The following is a 21,353-nucleotide window of genomic DNA, read 5'->3' on the forward strand; positions in this document are numbered from 1 at the left end:
TAAATGGCATGATATCAGCCTCGAGTTCACTCACTCAGTAAGTATTCACTAGTCATCAGTTGAGAGGACAAGGCTATGTACAAAGTCCTATAGAATTACAGAAGAAGTACCCAGTTCCTGCCTTAAAAGACTGTATAACCTCATCCTCCTTGATGTTTTCCTGGAATTGTTCTGAATACCATGTCCTATTTGTATTTCTTCTCCACCCCAGAGCTAGGATACTCTGATGGAGAGTCTTCCAAGGCAGGGACCAATTATTTCCCCTTGGACTCAGGACTTCTTGAGGACAGAGCCATATCTCCCCCTTAGAAAAAAGCGGAAGCCCAAAGATGGGGCCCATATCTTCCCCTAAGCTCCAGACGGTATTGCCCAGGGGCAGCTAGATGGCGCAGTGGATAGAGCACTGGCCCTGGATTCAGGAGTACCTGAGTTCAAATCCGGCCTCAGACACTTAACACTTACTAGCTGTGTGACCCTGGGCAAGTTACTTAACCCCAACTGCCTTACTAAAAAACCAAAAAAAAACACCCAAAAACCAGAGGGTATTGCCCAGACCTCTGGGGAACAAAGCTGGAGAACCACGGATCTAAAAACTAAGGTGACAGGTTCTGGATCATAGTCATACCCAGAAACCATAAGTAGATTCCCCCAATACCCAGGGTTGAAGCCCAATTTAGAGTTTCTTACACCAGGCAAGTTATGTCTCACTAATTTCTGGACAAGAGACATAGTCTTGTTGGCCATCAAGCAAAATACATGCATTATTACTTGGGTTTCCTTCCTGAATCTCCCCTAAAACCCCAGGAGCCAAGGAAAACAATCTGTTTAAAGGCTGCTTGATATTCAGGAGAAGGGAGGTCAGAGTCTGAATTCCTTGCTCCTGTGGCACCACCCACATGGCTGCTTGGCTCTGAAAACCTCCTTCTTCCCTTATTCACAGAATCAGAGATTCTCAGAGTTAGATGGGACCTCAGAGGCCACCTGGTCCAATGCTTTCCTGAAGAAGAATTCTCTCTCTCTACATCATCACCATCAAGTAGCTCCCAGGGTAGCCCATTCACTTGTGAACAGCTCTAACTGTTAAGACGTTTTCCCTTTACATCAAAACCTAAATCTGCTTCTCTGCAATTTTCAACTGTTGTTGCTCCTAGTTTTGCCTTCTGAGTCTAAGAGGAACAGATCTCATCCCATTTCCACATGATACTCCTTCAAATATTTGAAGACAGTTATCATGTCTCCCCTCCCTCCCATCCAAGTCTTCTCTCCTCTAGTATAAACATTCCCAGTTCCTTCCATAGATCTTCTTATGGCCTGGTCTTGAGGTCTATCTCCCATTCTAGCCACCCTCTTGTGAATGGTCTCTAGCTTAGGAATGCCCTTAAAATATGGCACACAGAACTAAACACAATCCCCTAGATGTGGCCTGACTAGGGTAGGGATGGTGGGACTATCACCTTCCTAGGCCTGGTGGTCACTCTACCTTTCCTTTTTTTATTATTTTTAAATTTTTTTTATTTTTTTAGTGAGGCAATTGGGGTTAAGTGACTTGCCCAGGGTCACACAGCTAGTAAGTGTTAAATGTCTGAGGCCAGATTTGAACTCAGGTCCTCCTGACTCCAGGACCAGTGCTCTATCCACTGCACCACATAGCTGCCCTCACTCTGCCTTTCTTAATGCAGCTTAAAATCACATTATCTTCTTGGCTCACAATATCACAATGAGTTTGCAACTCTTTCAATCCCTGAAACTTTCAGGTACTGTGTTTCCACCTGAAGTTCTTCCTCCAATCCAACACAGTCAGTAGGTAAGACTCCCGGGAAGAGGGTCTGAGTGTGGAGACTCAGACACTAACTCCCAACCTCTTAGTTCTTTGCAGGGCTAGCACCCCAACCTCCTTCCTACAAGGCCATAAGAGGCAGGGTGGAGGGGTGACTTGGTTCTGACAGCAACACTAACATCTACTGGTGGGGAAAGGTCTAGACTGAAGTAGACCATCTAATCCACATCCTCTGCATAAGGGGATAAGTATATCACTTTTTTTGGGGGGGGTAAGGGGATAAGTATAGATCTGAGAGAACTTTTGGACCTGGGAGAGATGGGGACAGAATCAGAGAAGGTCTGGAGGTTGTGATCCAAGGGGCAGGGACAGGACTATAAGAGTCGTTAGAGACTCAAGACTGTGGGGGCCAAATATGTTGTGGGCTAGCTAGGATATGAAAAACTGGGTAACAAAGGACTAGAACTGGAGAGGCTCAGAGGGTCTTGGGTCAGAAAGGCTGAGGTAGAAGGAGTTGGGCAATCAGTAACACAGCGGGCTAGGTTTCTAGGCACTCGACAGGATTGAGATTGGAATGCTGGGGTCAGGAGCTTGGACTTGGTGACAGAGACAAAGAGGTTTGGGATAGGGAGGGTGAGACAGAGGTAGCTGGGATGGCAAAGTTGATGCTTAAAGAGCCAGCACTGGGAAGGTTGAGACGGATCAGGCTAGAGATTCAGGGACACACAGAGGGCTGCAGATGATGGGAAATGAGGACTGGAAAGCTAAAACTGGAAAGATTGAAACAGAGAACTTAAACTGGGAGGTTAAGACAGAGGGTGTTGGGATGCAGAAGTTTGTGTTTGAAGGGCAGGAATTGGGGAAGCTGGGACAGAGTAGACAAAGGAACGAGGAACACAAAAGTCTGGGGTTAGGAGCATGGGGGGAGATAGGCTATTTTTTTTTTTTAGTGAGGCAATTGGGGTTAAGTGACTTGCCCAGGGTCACACAGCTAGTAAGTGTTAAGTGTCTGAGGCCAGATTTGAACCCAGGTACTCCTGAATCCAGGGCCAGTGCTCCATCCACTGTGCCACCTAGCTGCCCCAAGATACGCTATTAATGAAGAAACAGGGGAGCAGAAGGACCCAGTGAAGCTTACTGGGTCAGGATGGAAGGAACATTTGGGTGCCTTGGGATGCAAGTGGGTCCCAAAGCAAAGGCCTACTACTGGAAGGATGCTTCACAGACAGGAAGTGATGCTTTTGATTAAGGGGTCATGGGAAATGGGGGAAGGATGGAGAGAGAGCTGGGCCATATGGAAAAGTGGAGGAGACCAGAGAGAAGACTACAGGGACAGTAGGTGCCCTTTCTCTCTCTCCAGATCTCCCAGCTTCTTTGTGCTTTTCCAGCCCTATACCCCCTTAAGTTTTGTGGGAATAGAAGAAACCTGCCTGGTGATCTGTTCTGTGGTGGGGGAGCAGGAGAGTTCAGGGACCTGCTTCTTCCTGAACGCCAAGATAGGCACTAGATAGTGGAATGACTTTGGAAACCCATCAGACAACTATGTTGATTTTATGCAAAACAATTACCTGATGAAAAAAGATGGGACACAGTTTGGGGAAGAGGGTGCTAGGCTGCCCATGGAATGCTGAGGAATCCAGAGAGGAAAGAACACTCCAAGGACCTTGAGAGGTCATTGAATGCATCCCCCTGTTTTCTAGTAAGCCACTGGAGTCCTAAGAAAACCCATTCAATTTCCCCTTCCCCTTAAGGTACCCTATTCCATCACCCCCCTACCCCACGCACAGCTGCTGTCAATTTTTCCCAGACCTATTTTTCCCAGACCTTGTTTTCTCTTACTACAGTTCTGGTTCTTTCCCTCCTTTCCCTGCCCTGCTCTGTCCTGGGGTAAGGGAAAAATCTGGGCACTCTCCTCAGCCTATCTCTGATGATAGAAATATACTTCTCTTCTCGGCCTCCCCCCCCCCCTCCACCCCAGTGCAATTCTCTGCTCTTGGATCCATAATAGAAGTGTGGAAGCAGGGGGATGGGAGGAGATGTGGGGAGGAGGAGGGGAAGGGAGATGGGGAGGGGATGCGGATAGGGGATGGAGGGCAGATCGAGGATGGGGATGGAAGCGGAGATGAAGGAAAAGCCGAGAAGAAGGGACACAGAGGTGCAGGATGGGGAGAGAAGGTTAGGAGAGGGCGAATGGAGGAAAGATGGATGAAACCGGGGAAGGGATGCAGAGGTGGGCCCGCGGTGCTGCAGTCAGGCCAGGTCAGCCGCGGCGGGTCGTGGTCAGTCCCGGTTCCGCGGGGCCCTCCCTCACCTGTGTCTGGGTCCCCCAAGAACGCGTCCTCGTCCTTGCGGCAGCGCAGCGGGACGGCAGGAGCCGGCTCGTCCTCCGGCAGCCGCGGGAAGCTCGTGATGCTCATGTAGTCCACCGGCGAGTACGCGCCCAAGGCGCTCTCCTGGCTCGCCTCCTTCTCCGCCGCCATCCTCACCCTAAGCTGCCCCAGCAGCGCAGCGGCGGAAGTGACTGCGGGGCCTGGGCGAGGGGTGGGGGATGGGGAGCAGAGAGGGGGCGGGGCTTGTGGTCTGGGGGCGGGGCTTGAAGCCCTAAGTTGGGGGCACTAAGGTAGGTGACCCCACCAAGTGGGGCTATGTCCCAGGTTGACCCTGAATCTGAGTGTCCGTCATGTCCAGGTAGAACCCTGGAGTTGGAGGAGGAAGGACAGTGTGGAGGAAGAGATGGAAGAGGCTACCAATGACTCTCAGGAGGGTCTCTGATCCCAGGAGGCAACCAGTAGATCATGCCTCTTTCTCCATCAGTTCCTCCCACTTATGCTGGATACCCACTCTTCTTTCATCTGTTTCTCATTCATTGGAAGCCCATTATAATTGGCATCCTCTTCATGTTTCCCATTCTCATCTTCATCCCTAGGCCCAACCCCAATCCTAGTCCCATCCCAACACCTATCTTCATGACTCTTTCCTCATCCTCCCTCTCCATCTCCATCCCCTATCTTTATGCCTGTCTCTATCTTCACTTGCTATCCCCATTCCCATCCTTCTTTCTATCCTGCACCTCCATCCTTTCCTGGATCATATAATTAGAGCTGAAAGGGATCTTAGAAGTCATCTTCTGCAACTCACTCATTTTATAAGTGAGAAAACTAGGGTTAAGAAAGATTGATCAGCTTGCCCAAAGTCATATATGCAGTAAGTAGAAGAGACAGCATTTAAACTTAGGTCTTCTGACTCCATATTTAGTGTTCTCATCATTACACAATGCTTCCAACCTTCCTTCATCCCTAACTTTATCTTTATCCCCAGTTGCATCCCCATCCTAATTCCCATCTGCATTCTTGGCATAACATCTAAATTAATAAAGGGAAAGTTAACTGAATTGCAAAATGGCATAGTAACAATAATAGGAGGAAACTTTAATCTTCTTCCGGAGTTGGACAAATCTAATAGAAAGCTAAACAAAAGGGAAAATGCAGAACTGAACAAAGTGTTGGAGAATGTAGAACTAACAAAAGATGGCATATTCTGAATGGGATCACTAGGTTTTATACATACATACACACACATATATATTATATATGTACACATATACATTTTTCTGAAATCATTTCCTATGTCATTTCTTAGAGCACAATAGTATTCCATCAAAATTATATACCACAACTTGTTCAGCCATTCCCCAATTGATGGGACTCCCCTCAATGTCCAATTCTTTGCAACCACAAAAAGAGCTGATATAAATATTTTTGTACCTATAGGTTCTTTTCCTTTTTCTTTGATCTCTTTGGGATACAGACTTAGTAGTGGTATTTCTGGGTCAAAGGGTATATATGGTTTTATAGCCCTTTGGGCTAAATTGTTCTCCAGAAAGGTTAAATCTGTTCACAACTCCACCAATAGCACATTAGTGTTTCTGTTTCTCCACATCCCCTCCAACATTTGTCTTTTTCTTTTTTATCATATTAGCTAATCTGATAGGTGTGAGGTGTTGCCTTAGAGTTGTTTTAATATGCATTTTTCTAATCAGCAGTAATTTAAAAGGAGACAGCATAAGGGGATTTTAGTGGATTTAGTATTTTAATTGTCTAAAGAAAAGATCTCCCCCTAGTGATTTTAAAGAATTTTTTTTTCATGTAACTATAGATAGCCTTGGTTTCTCCTTCTGAAAACTTTATTAATTTCCTTTGAGCAATTACCAGTTGGGAAATGGCTCTTATTTTTATAAGTTTTACTCAATTACCTATATATTTGAGAAATGAGGACTTTATCAAGGAAATGTCATAAAAATTCTTTACCAAAGTCTCTTGTTTTCCTTTTAATTTTGGCTGCATTGGTTTGTTGTGCAAAACCTTTTAAATTTCATGTAATTAAAATTATCCATTATTATCCATTCCTCTCTTGTTTAGTCACAAACTCTTCCCTTACCTATAGTTTTGAGAGTTAAAAATTTCCATGCTTCCCCAAGTTGCTCATGATATTACCCTTTATGTCTAAATCATGTACCCATTTTGACTTTATCTTGGTATATGATGTAAGATGTTGGTCTCTGCCTAATTTCTTTTTTTTTTTTTGCGGAGCAATGAGGGTTAAGTGACTTGCCAAGGGTCACACAGCTAGGAAGTAAGTGTCAAGTGTCTGAGGCTGGCTTTGAACTCAGGTCCTCCTGAATCCAAGGCCAGTGCTTTATCTACTGTGCCACCTAGCTGCCCCCCAATTAGACTTCCTGTTGGGGTCCTCTTTTCTACCTTTTCTCCCTCCCCCAAAGGGGAGGTCCTTCAAGCAGTTGTGGCTGAGACTGGTTCTCTGTTGATGATGAAGTCCACAGCCTCTGGGGACACTCCTCAGGGTTGGCTAAATTTAGACTAAGGTCTGACAGGATGGGCCAGGTGTGGCTCAAGATCTAATCACCTTAAGTGGGTATTTAGTGGTTTCTCATTCACACCCAATTCAAGTACTACTAAGTCAATCAAGTTGGACCCCTGGGCATCTACCAAATTTCATTATTTTACCACAGTTATATATGTGCAATCATATTAAACATATTTCTTCATTAGTTATCTTATGAAAGAAGAATCAGAGAACAAGGGAAAAACCTCAAAAAAGAAGGAAAAAAAATCTCCAAAGTAGAAACAGTATGATTCAATCTGCATTCATAATCCATAGTTCTTTTTTCTGGATGTTGAGAACATTTTCTCTCATGAGTTCTTGAGGTAGCTAGGTGGCACAGTGGATAGAGCACCAGCCCTGGATTCAGGAGGACCTGAGTTCAAATCCAACCTCAGACACTTGACACTTACGAACTGTGTGACTTGGGCAAGTTGCTTAACCCTCATTGCCCCCCCCCAAAAAAAAAATTTAAAAATATATGTCATGAATTCTTTGAAATTGTTTTGGATCATTGCACTGCTGAGAAGAGCCAAGTCTATCACATTGTTCACCACACAAAGTTGCCGTTACTGTGTAAAATGTTCTCCTGGTTCCTCTCAGTCAGCATCAGTTCATGTAAGTCCTTCCAGGTTTCTCTGAACTCCTGCTCATCGTTTCTTCTTTTTTATTTTTTTTAGTGAGGCAATTGGGGTTAAGTGACTTGCCCAGGGTCACACAGCTAGTAAGTGTCAAATGTCTGAGGCTAGATTTGAACTCAGGTACTCCTGACTCCAGGGCTGGTGCTCTATCCACTGCGCCACCTAGCTGCCCCCTTCTCATCGTTTCTTACAGCACAATAGTATTCCATTACATTCATATACCATTTGTTCGGTCATTCCCCAATTGATGGGCATTCCCTCAATGTCCAATTCTTTGCCACCACAAAGGGAGCTGCTATAGATATTTTTGTACATGTGGGTCCTTTTCTCTCTTCTATGATCTCTTTGGGATACAGACCTAGCAGTGGTACCACTGGGTCAAAGGGTATGAACAAGTCCCATATACCATTTGGGTATAGTTCCAAATTGCTCTCCAAAATGGTTGGATCAGTTCACAGCTCCACCAATAATGCATTAGTGTTCCAATTTTTCCTCAGTTTCTCCAACATTTATTATTTTCCTTTTTTGTAATATTAACCAATCTGATAGGTGTTTTAATTTGCATTTCTCTAATCAATAGTGATTTAGAGCATTTTTTCATATGGCAATAGATAGCTTTGATTTCTTCATCAGAAAACTGCCTGTTCATATCCTTTGACCATTTCACAACTGCTGAATGACTTACATTCTTATAAATTTGATTTAATTCCCTATATATTTTATTTTTTATGTATTTTTTTTTAGTGAGGCAATTGGGGTTAAGTGACTTGCCCAGGGTTACACAGCTAGTAAGTGTTAAGTGTCTGAGGTTGGATTTGAACTCAGGTCCTCCTGAATCCAGGGCCGGTGCTTTATCCACTGCACCACCTAGCTGCCCCCCTATTCCCTATATATTTTAGAAATGAGGCCTTTATCAGAAATACTGGCTGTAAAAATTGTTTCCCAGCTTTCTGCTTCCCTTCTAATTTTGGCTGCATTGTTTCTGTTTGTATAAAACCTTTTTAAATTTGATGTAATCACAGTCTTCCATCTTGCATTTAATAATATTTTTCTCTATCTCTTGTTTGGACATTTATTATTTTCCTCTCCATAGATCACTTATCCTTTGAAGTTCACCCTACCTAGATATATTATCCTAGATATATTATCTTATCTACATTTGGGTGGCAGGTATCTTATCAGCCAGATCACCCTAGGTGACTCACTTTTCTTAAATTCAATACCTGACTCACAGTTTTCCTTTCTATCCCAACTCCTGCTCTTATACTTGAAGAATTCAATATACATGTTTACCTCCAATTTCATCAGTCTCCTTAGGTTTCATGACATTCACATCTACTCCACTTCCCTTAGGTTTCATGACGTTCACATCTACTCCACTTCAACCATATATGGACATAGTCATTTTGTTGAATTCACCATCATACACAAGTATTCCATGTCCATGTTCAAGAACTCTGAAATTTCTCCATCCTTCCATCTCTCCTTGTACCTCTCTCTCTCTTTCTCTCTCTCTCTCTCTCTCTTTTTTTTGGTGGGGCAATTGGGGTTAAGTGACTTGCCCAGGGTCACACAGCTAGTAAGTGTCAAATGTCTGAGGCCAGATTTGAACTCAGGTACTCCTGAATCCTGGGCCGGTGCTTTAACCACTGCGCCATCTAGCTGCCCCTTGTGCCTCACTTTTAAATTTATTCTGTAGCCTCACTTTGTCTCCCAGTTCTTCCATCTCTCAATACTTTTCTAAGCCATCACTGCTGCTTTGGCTTCCCTTTTCCCCCTTCTCAATCTTAAGCTTATAATGAGCCAGTACAACTATACACTGGACTCTGCTAGAATCTCTTGCCCTCTTGTTCTATCATCATTCATGCCTTGCCAAATCCCAGCCCCAGATTAATCCCACCATTCTACCTGATCTTACTCACCTGCTGCTAAATCGCTAGAGGAAGTCAAACAACTGTGTTGTGTGGGTCTACTACAAATTTAAGTTAGTTAACCTTAATTAGGTACTTGTTTCAAGACAATCTTTTTACTTTTCTTTGATTGACTATTGGGCTTCTCATAACTTCTATTCTGAACCTTTTCTTGTCTTCTCAAGCTATACACTCTTCTCCTTAGCAGAGAACTTCATTTCACACTTAGACAAGGGGGGGCTATCTATCCCATATCTCCGATCCTATATCTCATAACTGTTTAATATTATCCCCCATTTTCTTTTGTACTGATCTCTGATGAAAAGGTGGCTCTTCTCACAAAGTTCAGCACCCTTACTTGTATTGTTCGAGTTACATACCCTCCCATCTTTTCCAGCAGCTTGCACCCTCTCTCATTTTCAATCTCTCCCTATGTATTGGCTTGTTCACTACCTACAAACAGGCCTAAGTCTCCCCTATCCTTAAAAAACTCTCCTGGATTCTATCACTCCCACCTTGAGCTATTGTATTATATTTCTCTTCTTTTTCTCCACTAAACTCTTTTAAAAATAATATTTTATTTTTCTCAATTGCATGTAAAAACAATTTTTAACATTCCTTGTTAAAATTTTTTGAGTTCCAAATTCCCTCTTTCTCTCCCCTTGCCCTCCCTGAGATGTTGAGCAATTTGGTATAGGTGATTCATGTACAATCATGTAAAGCATATTTCTATGTTAATCATGTTATAAAAGAAAACACAGACAAAAAACCCACACAAAATAAAGTGAAAAATGTTATATTTTGATCTGCATTCAGACTCCATCAGTTTCTTTCCCTTTATGGATTTAAATAGCACTTTTCATCATGAGTCCTTTGGGATTGTATTGCTGAGAATAGGTTAGTTATTTACAGTTGATTGTCATACAATTTTACCGTTACTGTGTACAATGTTCTTCATGTTTTACTCACTTCACTTTGCATCAATTCATGTAAGTCTTTCCAGGTTTTTCTGAAAACATCCTGCTCATCATTTCTCTCTTTTCTTAAATAATATTTTATTTCCCCCCTGTTACATATAAAGGCAATTTTAAACATTCATTTTTCCTCTCCTCTCACCTTCTCTTTCCCTGAGAAAGTAAGCAATTTGATATATGTCATACATGTTCAATCATGTAAAACATATTACCATATTAGTCACATTGTAAAAGAAGACACAGACCTAAAAGAATAAAAACATGAAAAAGTGAAAAATAGTATGCTTCGATATGCATTCAGACTCCATTGGTTCTTTCTCTGGAGGTGGATAGCATTTTTCATTGTGAGTCCCTTGGAATTGTCTTAGATCATTGTATTACTGAGAATAGCTAAATTATTCTCAGTTGATCATCATACAGTATTGTTGTTACTGTTTACAATATTCTCCTGGTTCTGCTCACTTCAATTTGTATCAGTTCATATAAGTCTTTCCAGGTTTTTCTGAAATCAGCTTGCTTATCATTTCTTGTAGCATAGTAATGTTCCATTACAATCATATACTACAACTTGTTTAGCCATTCCCTAATTGATGGGCATCCCTTCAATTTCCAATTCTTTGCCACCACTAAAAGAGCTGATGTGTGTGTGTGTGTATACATACACACACACACACATGGTATGTATGCATATACATATATGTGTATATACATTTATAACATGTATATATACATACATTTATAATTTGTATTTATGTGTATATATAGATATATATTTTTTCCTTTTTAAAAAATTTCTTTGGGATACAGACCTAGTACTAGTATGCACAGTTTTATTGCCCTTTGGGCATAGTTCCAACTTGCTCTCCCAAATGGTGCCCAACTCTACCCACATTATATAAGTGATCCAATTTTCCCACATCCCCTCCAATATTTGTTGTTTTCCTTTTCTGTCATACTATCCAAGCTGATGGGTGTGAGGTGGTGCCTCAGAGTTGTTTTAATTTGCATTTCTCTAATCAATAATGATTTAGAGCATTTTTTCATATGACTATAGATAGCTTTGATTACTTCATTTGAAAACTGCCTATTTATCCTTTGGCCATTTATCAATTGGGTAATGACTTGTATTCTTATAAATTATAAATTCTTATAAACTCAGTTCTCTAAATATTTGAAAAATGAGATGAGACCTTTATCAGAGATGCTTGCTATAAATTCCCCCCTCCCCAGCTTTCTGCTTTCCTAATCTTGGTTGCATTGGTTTTCGTGCAGAAATTTTTAAATTTAATGTAATCAAAATTATACATTTTATATCTTGTAATGCCCTCTATCTCTTGTTTGGTCATAAATTCTTCCCTTATGCATAGTTCTGACAGGTAAACTATTCCTTGCTCTCCTCATTTGTTTATGTCTCAATCATGGACCCATTTTGACCTTATCCCTTATCTTGGTATATGGTGTTAGGTGTTAGTCTATATCTAGTTTCTGCCAAACTTTGTTCCAGTTTTCCCAGCAGTTTTTGTCAAATAGTGAGTTCTTGTCCAAAAGCTTGGATCTTTGCATTTATCAAACACTAGACTACTATGTTCATTACCTATTGTGCATGTTTACCCAATCTATTCCACTGATTCACCACTCTATCTCTTAGCCAGTGCCAGATGGTTTTGAGGATTACTGCTTTGTAATACTCCCCTAAACCCTTAGAAAATTCTGCCTATAGTCATTTGCTCCACTTCTCTCATTTTTCAACTCTGCAATCTGGCTTTCAGCCTCATCTTTCAAATGAAATTCCTCTTCCTAAAGCTCCTAGTTATCTCTTAATTCTAAATCTGATGTCATTTTCAATGAAGGATTAAAACCACTTGAACACAGATGAAGAGCAGTCAAAAGAACTTTAAACTAAAAATGATGATGAAGGAATAAAATTACCTATTTTACTCCTTCACTGAGAGAGTCCAGTGAAGGACAATTCTATAAAGAGAGAGGCCTTCTGGAGAGCAATTTGGAACTATGCCCAAAAGGCTATAAAACTGTGCATACCCTTTGACACAGTAATACCACTATTAGTTCTATATCCCAAAGAGATCATAAAAAAGAGTAAAGGAGGGGGCAGCTAGATGGCACAGTGGTTAAAGCGCTGGCCCTGGATTCAGGAGTACCTGAGTTCAAATCCAGCCTCAGACACTTGACACTTACTAGCTGTGTGACCCTGGGCAAGTCACTTAACCCCAATTGCCCCGCAAAAAAAAAAAAAAAGGGTAAAGGACCCACATGTACAAAAATATTTATAGCTGCTCTTTTTGTGGTGGCAAAGAATTGGAAATTGAGGGGATGCCCATCAATTAGGGAATGGCTAAACAAGTTGTGGTATATGAATATAATGGAATACTTTTGTGCTGTAAGAAATGATAAGAAGATGGATTTCAGGAAAACATGGAAAGACTTACAAGAATTGATGCTGAGTGAAATGAACAGAACTAAGAGAACATTCTACACAGTATCAGCAACATTGTGTGATGATCAACTGTGATAGACTTAACTCTTTTAGCAATACAATGATACAAGACAGTGCCAAAAGACTCATGATGGAAAGTGCTCTCTACAATCAGAAAAAACCACTATGGAATCTGAATGTAGATTGAAGCATACTATTTTCATTTTTATTGTTGCTTTCTTGTTGTTGCTGTTGTTGTTTATTCTTTCTTATGTTTTTTTACCCTTTTGTTTTTATTCTTCTCTTATAACATGACTAATGTGGAAATATGTTTAACGTGATTATAATGTATAACCTATATCAGATTGCTTGCTGGCTTTGGGAAAGGGGAGGGAAGTGAGGGTGGGAGAAAAATTTGGAACTCAAAAAAATATCTTTACATGTAATTGGAAAAATGTTTTAAAAAATCTAAAACCAACCAACCAACCAAATAAATAAATAAATAAATATTTTTTAAAATAAAGAGAGAGGCCTTGGGCCTGCTCCCCTCCAAGTCCATGTGGCTTAATGAATACAGATCTGTGTTCTTTGCCTACCTTGGCATTTGTTCTTTGGGTTTTAGGTGAAGGGAGAGTGGTATCCCAGTGTTCTAGCTTCTGGATTTTGAAGCTAGTTTAGTATCAACACCTTGAGAAGTGACTTTCAGGAATGGCCTTTGGGATATCAGGCCAGGGATAGCTGAGATGAACACTCATTCCTCACCTGAACATGGACTTGGTAAGACCCAAGGCTACTTAGTTATATTAGCTTACTCTATCCAGAGACCAAGATGGTGTCAGAGTATGTCCCCTGAGGTGTTGGGGGGGAATGTTTATACTTCTGTTTTTGCCATATCTGAGAAGTAAATATCTCTGTAAAAACTTTTTTTTTTTAAGTGAGGCAATTGGGGTTAAGTGACTTGCCCAGGGTCACACAGCTAGTAAGTGTTAAGTGTCTGAGGCCGGATTTGAACTCAGGTACTCCTGACTCCAGGGCTGGTGCTCTATCCACTGTGCCACCTAGCCGCCCCTGTAAAAACTTTTAAAAGTTTTTTTATTAGATTTTCAAGATGCCAGGAAAAGACATTCTTATCAGCCTTAACTAGTTATATTCCATTCCCCACCAGGAACCTTTCTCTCCTGTTTTAAATTGTGGTCCAGAAATTCAAATCCTTTTCTCATACACTATCTGTTTTAACAGGGGTAGCTAGGAGGCACAATGGCCCTGAAGTTCAGAGGACCTGTGTTCAAATCTCATCTCAGATACTTACTAGCTGCCTGACCCTAGGCAAGTCACAACCCCAACTGCCTTAAAACACATCTCCAGTTGTCCTGATATATATCTTGCCACTGGACCCAGATGACTCTGGAGGATAAAGTGAGGTTGGTGACTTTGCACAGCCAGCCCTTCCTCACTTAAAATCCAATTCACTGTAAGTCATGACATCACCCTGATGTTATGGCCCTCTTTGAGAATGAAGGACAAACAATAACAACAATGTGTTTAACAAACTGTTCCCCTCTCAAACCTGATTTCCTATTCTATACCCCTTACCTTCAATGGGAAGCAATTATGAAAATACTACCATTGCTCCTAACATCTTCAATTTCTTGGCCCCATATGCCTAATTTTTGGCAATGCCTTCTAGGTTCTTTCTGGCAGTATTATTTGTGTCGATGTAAACCACCCAAAGTACGTAGGAGTCACTCTTTTTCATAAGTCCTGGGAGATTCTCCATTATCTTGGATACATGCCCTGGAAAAGCAACAGATTTCTTTGTTGTTGATGTCAAGTTAACAAATAGCCTCCTCAATTCCCCTCAGCAAAGAATGACCCATTCTGTTCTCTTTCTTCTCTGACTCTTACTGGATGATGTCCAACATGGCAGCACCTGGAGATCCATATCACCATTCCTTGGAAAACAAGGACCTTCTTCTTCTTTAATGGAATCCAGCTCTATCCTCTGCAAATTTTCTTCATAGCTACAAGTGTAGCTATTCTTCTTTTCCTCCTCTATATCACATTCTTCTGCCCTACAACTTCCTGACAAAAATCAAGATTCCCTTCTAAATCTTGAGATCCTTTTTCTTCTTAATTTTCATATCCAAAACCCTTTGTTGTTATTGTTTTTAATTTTAGGAATACTTCATTGTCCTTAAAAACCTGGAATGGTGGAAAGATATTTCTTAAGCCATGTCAGCTTTTTTCCTAAGCAGGAAATCAGCCTGCCCTTTTCATAATCAGTAACATAATCAGCAGTCAGTTGACCATGGTGGAAATACAAATGGAGAACATTTGGTGTAAGACATTACAAAATAACCCCCAGGGGCAGCTAGGTGGCGCAGTGGATGGAGCACTGGCCCTGGAGTCGGGAGGACCTGAGTTCAAATCCAGCCTCAGACACTTGACACTTGCTAGCTGTGTGACCCTGGGCAAGTCACTTAACCCCAATTGCCTCACTAAAAAAAAAAAAAAAGATGGCTATCAATCAACAAAATAACCCCCGTTCTCCATTTTGACTGGCCACCCTTTTCTAGTTCTGTACCCTTTTTATCACCTCTCAATAATTTAAGAGGCACACTCAACTTCCTTTTCCTTTTCTCACTAAATTCTTGACCCTGTCTTACCAAAATTTAACTTATGTTTTCTTGTGTGAGGGCCAAAATTTGATATACTGAGCGTTATTTGGGTGACTCGCCTAAATATTGGGGTCCCGGAAATATGAGGGACCTTTAAGTTTCAACCCTCCCCTCTGAACAGCCCTTTTTTAGATATTTCTCCCAGGCCAATAAGAAAGGAGCCTCTAAGCTTTAGTTCACAAAAGGATCAGATTTTTATTACTTGGGAATTAATTAAACAACAAAGGTGAAACTAATAAAAATCAAAGATAAGGAAATAGGAAAATAGAAATACAGATAGATATTCTTAAATCTAAGCTTAACCCAGACCCTTTCCAATTTAGCTAGTTCAAAGGAATTTAGGCTTTTCTGTAAGTAACTCACCAACCACCGAGACAGAGCGAACATGCACCACCACAAGGGGAGTTGCCAGACAGAGAGAGCGCATGAACATGCACAGCCAGCTCAAGGGCCCAAGCAGAAGAAAACGAGAGGGAGATCGCGTACAGAAAGTAGCCTGCCTCCTTTCCAGAGCGTTCAGTCTCCCCTCCCCCAAAAAGGGAGGTCCTTCAAAAAGCTGCCTTTGTAACCTCCGGGTGGGCCAGGTGTGGCCTCTCACAAATGAGTTAGCTAAAAACGGGAATATTAATCTTTACCACAAACAATTTTTACCACACTTGCCAACTACCTTCTCTTGAGTTTTCCTCTTCCTTCTTCTCCTCCTCTCCCTCGCCTCATATTCCTTTTCCTCAATTCTTTTCTTCCTTCAGATTGAGCTTTTTGGGGCAGCTAGGTGGCACAGTGGATAAAGCATGGGCCCTGGATTCATGAGGACCTGAGTTCAAATCCTGCCTCAGACACTTGACACTTACAAGCTGTGTGACCCTGGGCAATTAATTCACTTAACCCCAATTGCCTCACCAAAAAACAAACAAAAACCCCGAAACAACAACAAGAATAAAACCAAAAAAAAACCTGATTGAGCTTTTCCCCTACTCCTCATTCTGCTTGAGTTGATTGCCTTCAATTTTTCCTCAAGTTCTTCCAAATTTCTCCTTTGCCTATCCAATCACAATCTTCACAAATCCAAAGTCTTAGAAATCCTTTATAATTTCCTTCTCCTTATGGATCTCAAATCCCTCTCTTTCTCTAACCTCTTCTGCCACACAATTGTGTCTCCATTGGAAAAACAAGTCAACAAGACGGTCTCTTTTCATCTCTAACCCCTTCCTAACACAAACCATTTCCTCAACTCTATGCTCTTCCCATTTTCAGAACCAATATTCATTCCTACCTTGAGAGGTCTCATGTTGTTATCTCTGTACCTGGGCTACTATGTGACTTTGAACACATGGTGATGTTGGTTTTCTAGCTTGTGTTTATTATTTCCTATAGTTGGGTAAAAGAATGTAGAAGATGAAATGGATTAGGCTACAATTAAGTGTAGGGTCTGAAGAGCTCCTAGAAGTCCAGGAAGTAGAGTCCTTACCAGACTTTGATGGCAACTGAGCTCAGTGAGCCAAGAGTAAGTCGTTTTTGGAATGACCTGGATTACTTAGCCTTGTGGATCAGCTCCAGGAGCTGAGAAATTTGTATCTTGCAAGCCAGCAAGGGACTCCATCCATTTGATTATGCTGCATTCAGATATGAACTTAATGAGTTCAATCTTTGTAACAGTTATTTTAAATTTGAACCCATTCTCGCTAGAGGCCAAGGTGGTAGAGCAGAGAGTATACCTTGAATGTATTATACTTCTGATGTTACCATATCTACCTAGCAAATATTCCTTTATAAAAGCAAATTGATATTGAGTGATCATCAGTGATGTTAAGAAGGTAACAATAGGGGGCAGCTAAGTGGCTCAGTGGATAGAGCACTGGCCCTGGATTCAGGAAGACCTGAGTTCAAATCCGTCCTCAGACACTTGACACTTACTAGCTGTGTGACCCTGAGCAAGTCACTTAACCCTCATTGCCCCTCAAAAAAAAAAAGAAGAAGAAGAAGGTAACAATAGGCTAAATTGATAATGGAGTGCTAATTCTTGCTGTTGATGATACTGAGATCTTAATGTCAAATTATACTGGGACATTAATCCCTAGTGTTTGGCATTGAGAAAAACATACTAGAACGGGTGTTCAGCTGATAGCATTAGAAAAACACAAAGATAGTCTGAGCTGAATCTTTTTTGGTGAGGCAATTGGGGTTAAGTGACTTGCCCAGGGTCACACAGCAAGTAAGTGTCAAGTGTCTGAGGCCGGATTTGAACTCAGGTACTCCTGAATCCAGGGCCAGTGCTCTATCCACTGAGCCACCTAGCTACCCCTTGAGCTGAATCTTAAAGGAAATTAGGGGAGCTAGGAGACAGAGGTGAGGAGTGAAGGCAGGGAGGAATTCCAACACAAATGCACCAAGCCAGGAGATGGAGTTTAGAGTGTGAGCACATGACAAAGAAAAACAATTAAACCAATTTACAAAGCAACCATGTCTACCATTGTTTGTGATATACCACATTCTGGGTTCTCCCTCCCAAGGAAAGGAGGAAGGTTAATTTTCTTTTTGTTCTATGGGGTCAGGATGGGTCATTACAAATATATAGCATTCAGCTTTGTTTAAGTCATCCTTTTCATTTACATTATTGTGGTAATTGGTGTTTACTGTTCAACTAGTTCTGCTTATTTCACTTTGAATCAGTTCAAACAATTCTCCCCATGTTTCTCTGAATTTCTCATATTCAGTTTCTATTTTTATTTTTAATGTTTTAAATTCTGAACTTAACAAGCATCAACTAAAGTATTTTCATATACAAAGTAGAACAGAAAAAGAGGATTGTAAATGAAATTGTGAATCTCTCTGGTGTACATTTTGCCTTTCCCTTTAAGTAAAATAATAAATTTGACTAGGGATTTTCAAAGCTGTCTTTGTGTTTCCTTTTGGTCTTCTGTTCTCTTCTGTATATTAAAAAACATTTTTAAAAAATCAATGAAAGTTCTCCTTTCCCTCCTGCCTCCTTCACCCCAATTGAGAAAGAAAGAAAAAAAACATCCCCCCATTACAAATGGTTTTTGTTGTTGTTCAGTTGTGTAGTCATTTCTAACTCTTCATAACTCCATGGACCATAGCATGCCAGGCCCTCCTCGCCTCAACTATCTCTCAAAGTCTATCCAAGTTCATCTTCATTGTTTCCACAACATTATTTATCTATCTCAATTCTCTGCCATCTCCTTCTCCTTTTGCCTTAAATCTTTCCCAACATCAGGGTATTATTCATCAGCATGTGGCCAAAGTCTTTAAGCTTTAGCTTCAGTATTTTACCTTCCACTCAATAGCTTGAATTAATTTCTTTAAGTATTGACTGATTTGATCTTGCTATCCAAGGGACTCTCAAAAGTCTTCTACAGCACCACAATTTGAAAGTGTTGACACTCAGCTTTCCTTATAGTCCAGCTCTCACAGTCATACTGGAAAAAACATAGCTTTGACTATACAGACCTTTTCCAGCAAGGTGATGTCTTAGCTTTTTAGTATGCTGTCCAGATTTTCCATAGCTTTCCTCTCAAGGAGTATCTTTTAATTCATGGCTGCAGTCTTCATCTGCAGTGATCTTTGAGCCCAAGAATATAAAATCTGACACTGTTTCCATTTCTCCTTCCATTATTTGCCAGGAAATTATGGGAACAGTTGCTAAGATCTTAGGCTGGTTTTGTTTGTTATTTTTGTTTTGTTTTGTTTTTATGTTAAGCTTCAAGTCAGCTTTTATACTCCCCTCTTACAAATGGGTATAGTCCAACAAAACAAATTTCCACATTGGCCATGTCCAAAAAATGTATTTCCCAATTTTCACTCTGAGTCCAATACCTCTTTTCTGGAGGTGGGTAGCATGGATCATTATCAGTCCTCTGGCATTGTAGTTAGTCATATTCATGGTTTCTTTTTTTTTAATCATAAAAGTATTTTATTATTTTCCAGTTACACATAAAGATAATTTTTAACATTTGTTTTCACAAGATTTTTAGTTCCAAATTTTTCTCCCTCCCTTCCTTCCCTCCCCTCTCCCCAAGACAGAAAGCAATCTGATATGGGTTATATATGTCCAATCACATTAAACATATTTTTGCATTAGTCATGTTGTGGAAGAAGAATCAGAACAAAAGGGAAAAACCTCAAAAAAGAAAAAAAAAGTAGAAACAGTATGGTTCAATCTGTATTCAGAATCCACAGTTCTTTTTTTTGGATATGGAGAACATTTTCCATCATGAGTTCTTTGGCTTTGTCTTGGATCATTGCATTGCTGAGAAGAGCTAAATCTATCACAGGTGATCATCACACAATGTTGCTGTTATTGTCTACATTGTTCCACTGACCATATATCAATTGGGGACTGACTTGTATTTTTATAAATTTGATTCAGTTCTCTATATATTTGCTGCTCATCATTTCTTTTTTTCTTTTTTCTTTTCTTTCTTTCTTTTTTTTTTTGGTGGGCAATGAGGGTTAAGTGACTTGCCCAGGGTCACACAGCTAGTAAGTGTCAAGTATCTGAGGCTGGATTTGAACTCAGGTCCTCCTGAATCTAGGGCCAGTGCTTTATCCACTGTGCCACCTAGCTGCCCCCTCATCATTTCTTATAGTGCAATTGCATTACATTACAATCATACACAACAATTTCTTCAGCCAATCCCTAATTGATGGATATCCCCTCAATGCCCAATTCTTTGCCACTACTAAAAGAGCTGCTATAAATATTTTTGTACATATATATCCTTTTTCTTTATTTTTTTAAATCTCCTTGGGATACAGAAATAGTAGTGGTATTGCTTGGTCAAAAAGTATTCATGACAATGATCCAAGACAATCCCAAAGGACTAATGATGAAGAATACTATCCACCTTCAAAGAAAAAACTGATATTGCTTGAACACAGACTGAAGCATGCTATTTTTCACTTTTCTTTTTTTTCCCTTTTACTCAATGCATAACCTATATTTGATTGCTTACCACTTCAGGGAGGGGGATAGGTGAGGGAGGAAAGGAGGGATAAAATCTGGAATTCAAAGCTTTAAAATAAAAATGTTTATTATTTGAAAAAATTTAAAAATATCCATGGGGGCAGCTGGGTGGCAGAGTGGATAAAGCACTGGCCCTGGATTCAGGAGGACCTGAGTTCAAATCCGGTCTCAGACACTTGACACTTACTAGCTGTGTGACCCTGGGCAAGTCACTTAACCCTCATTAGCCCTGCAAAACCCAAACCAAAAACGAGAACTAAAAAACTAAAAAATATATTCATGGTTTTATAGCCCTTTGGATATAGTTCCCAATTTTTCTATGGAGTGGTTGAATCAGTATACTATTATACACCAGTTCTTTCTGATCATTGATTCCTTTTCTATGTTCACTAACCATAAATTTAATTCTAGAAATTCCAGTAATCAAAGTCAATCTCACTGATTTGTAGTCTTCAAACTGCATTCTTTCCACCTTTTTGAAAATCAGGCTGATATTTTCCCTTCTCCAATTTTGTGACACAGTACTCCTCTTTATCCATAATCTTTGTTTGTTTGTTTTGTTTGTTTTGGGTTTTGGGTTTGTTTGTTTGTTTGTGTGAGGCAATTGGGGTTAAGTGAGTTGCCCAGGGTCACACAGGTAGTAAGTGTCAAGTGTCTGAGGTCAAATTTGAACTCAGGTCTTCCTGAATCCGGGGCTGGTGCTTTATCCACTGTGCCACATAGCTGCCCCTTGACAATCTTATAGGTGTGAGGTCAAATTCCTGAGGCATAGGGCTGGAGTTGGAGATAGTATATGTATGGATATTGGAATGTTGTTGGAGATAGAGATGAAGTTAGAGGTGAGGATAGGGATAAGATAAGCAGTGGTAATGGGGTTGGGTTTGAGAATGGAACAAGGATAGCAAAAGAATTGAGGATAGGATTAAGAATTGGAGATGAGAACAATGATCTCTGTCAGTGACTTTTTTTTTTTTTTTTTTTTTTGCAGGCAACAGGGGTTAAGTGACTTGCCCAGGGTCACACAGCTAGTAAGTGTCAAGTGTCTGAGGCCGGATTTGA

The 21,353-nt window shown here is 40.6% G+C and overlaps 1 protein-coding gene across 1 annotated transcript in view; it reads right to left on the reverse strand.

Moving 5' to 3' along the window:
* The window catches only part of GGT7 (gamma-glutamyltransferase 7), a 42,333-nt gene extending 38,005 nt beyond the window's left edge, over positions 1-4,328 (reverse strand). The window contains exon 1 of the mRNA XM_043988837.1: positions 4,089-4,328. Within this exon, the coding sequence (XP_043844772.1) occupies positions 4,089-4,257 (169 nt within the window). The 5' untranslated portion in view covers positions 4,258-4,328. The remainder of the gene's footprint in view (positions 1-4,088) is intronic.
* Positions 4,329-21,353: the final 17,025 nt, after the last annotated feature.

Source organism: Dromiciops gliroides, chromosome 2 (genome assembly GCF_019393635.1).
Source record: "Dromiciops gliroides isolate mDroGli1 chromosome 2, mDroGli1.pri, whole genome shotgun sequence".
In the NCBI taxonomy this organism is placed as follows: Eukaryota; Metazoa; Chordata; class Mammalia; order Microbiotheria; family Microbiotheriidae; genus Dromiciops; species Dromiciops gliroides.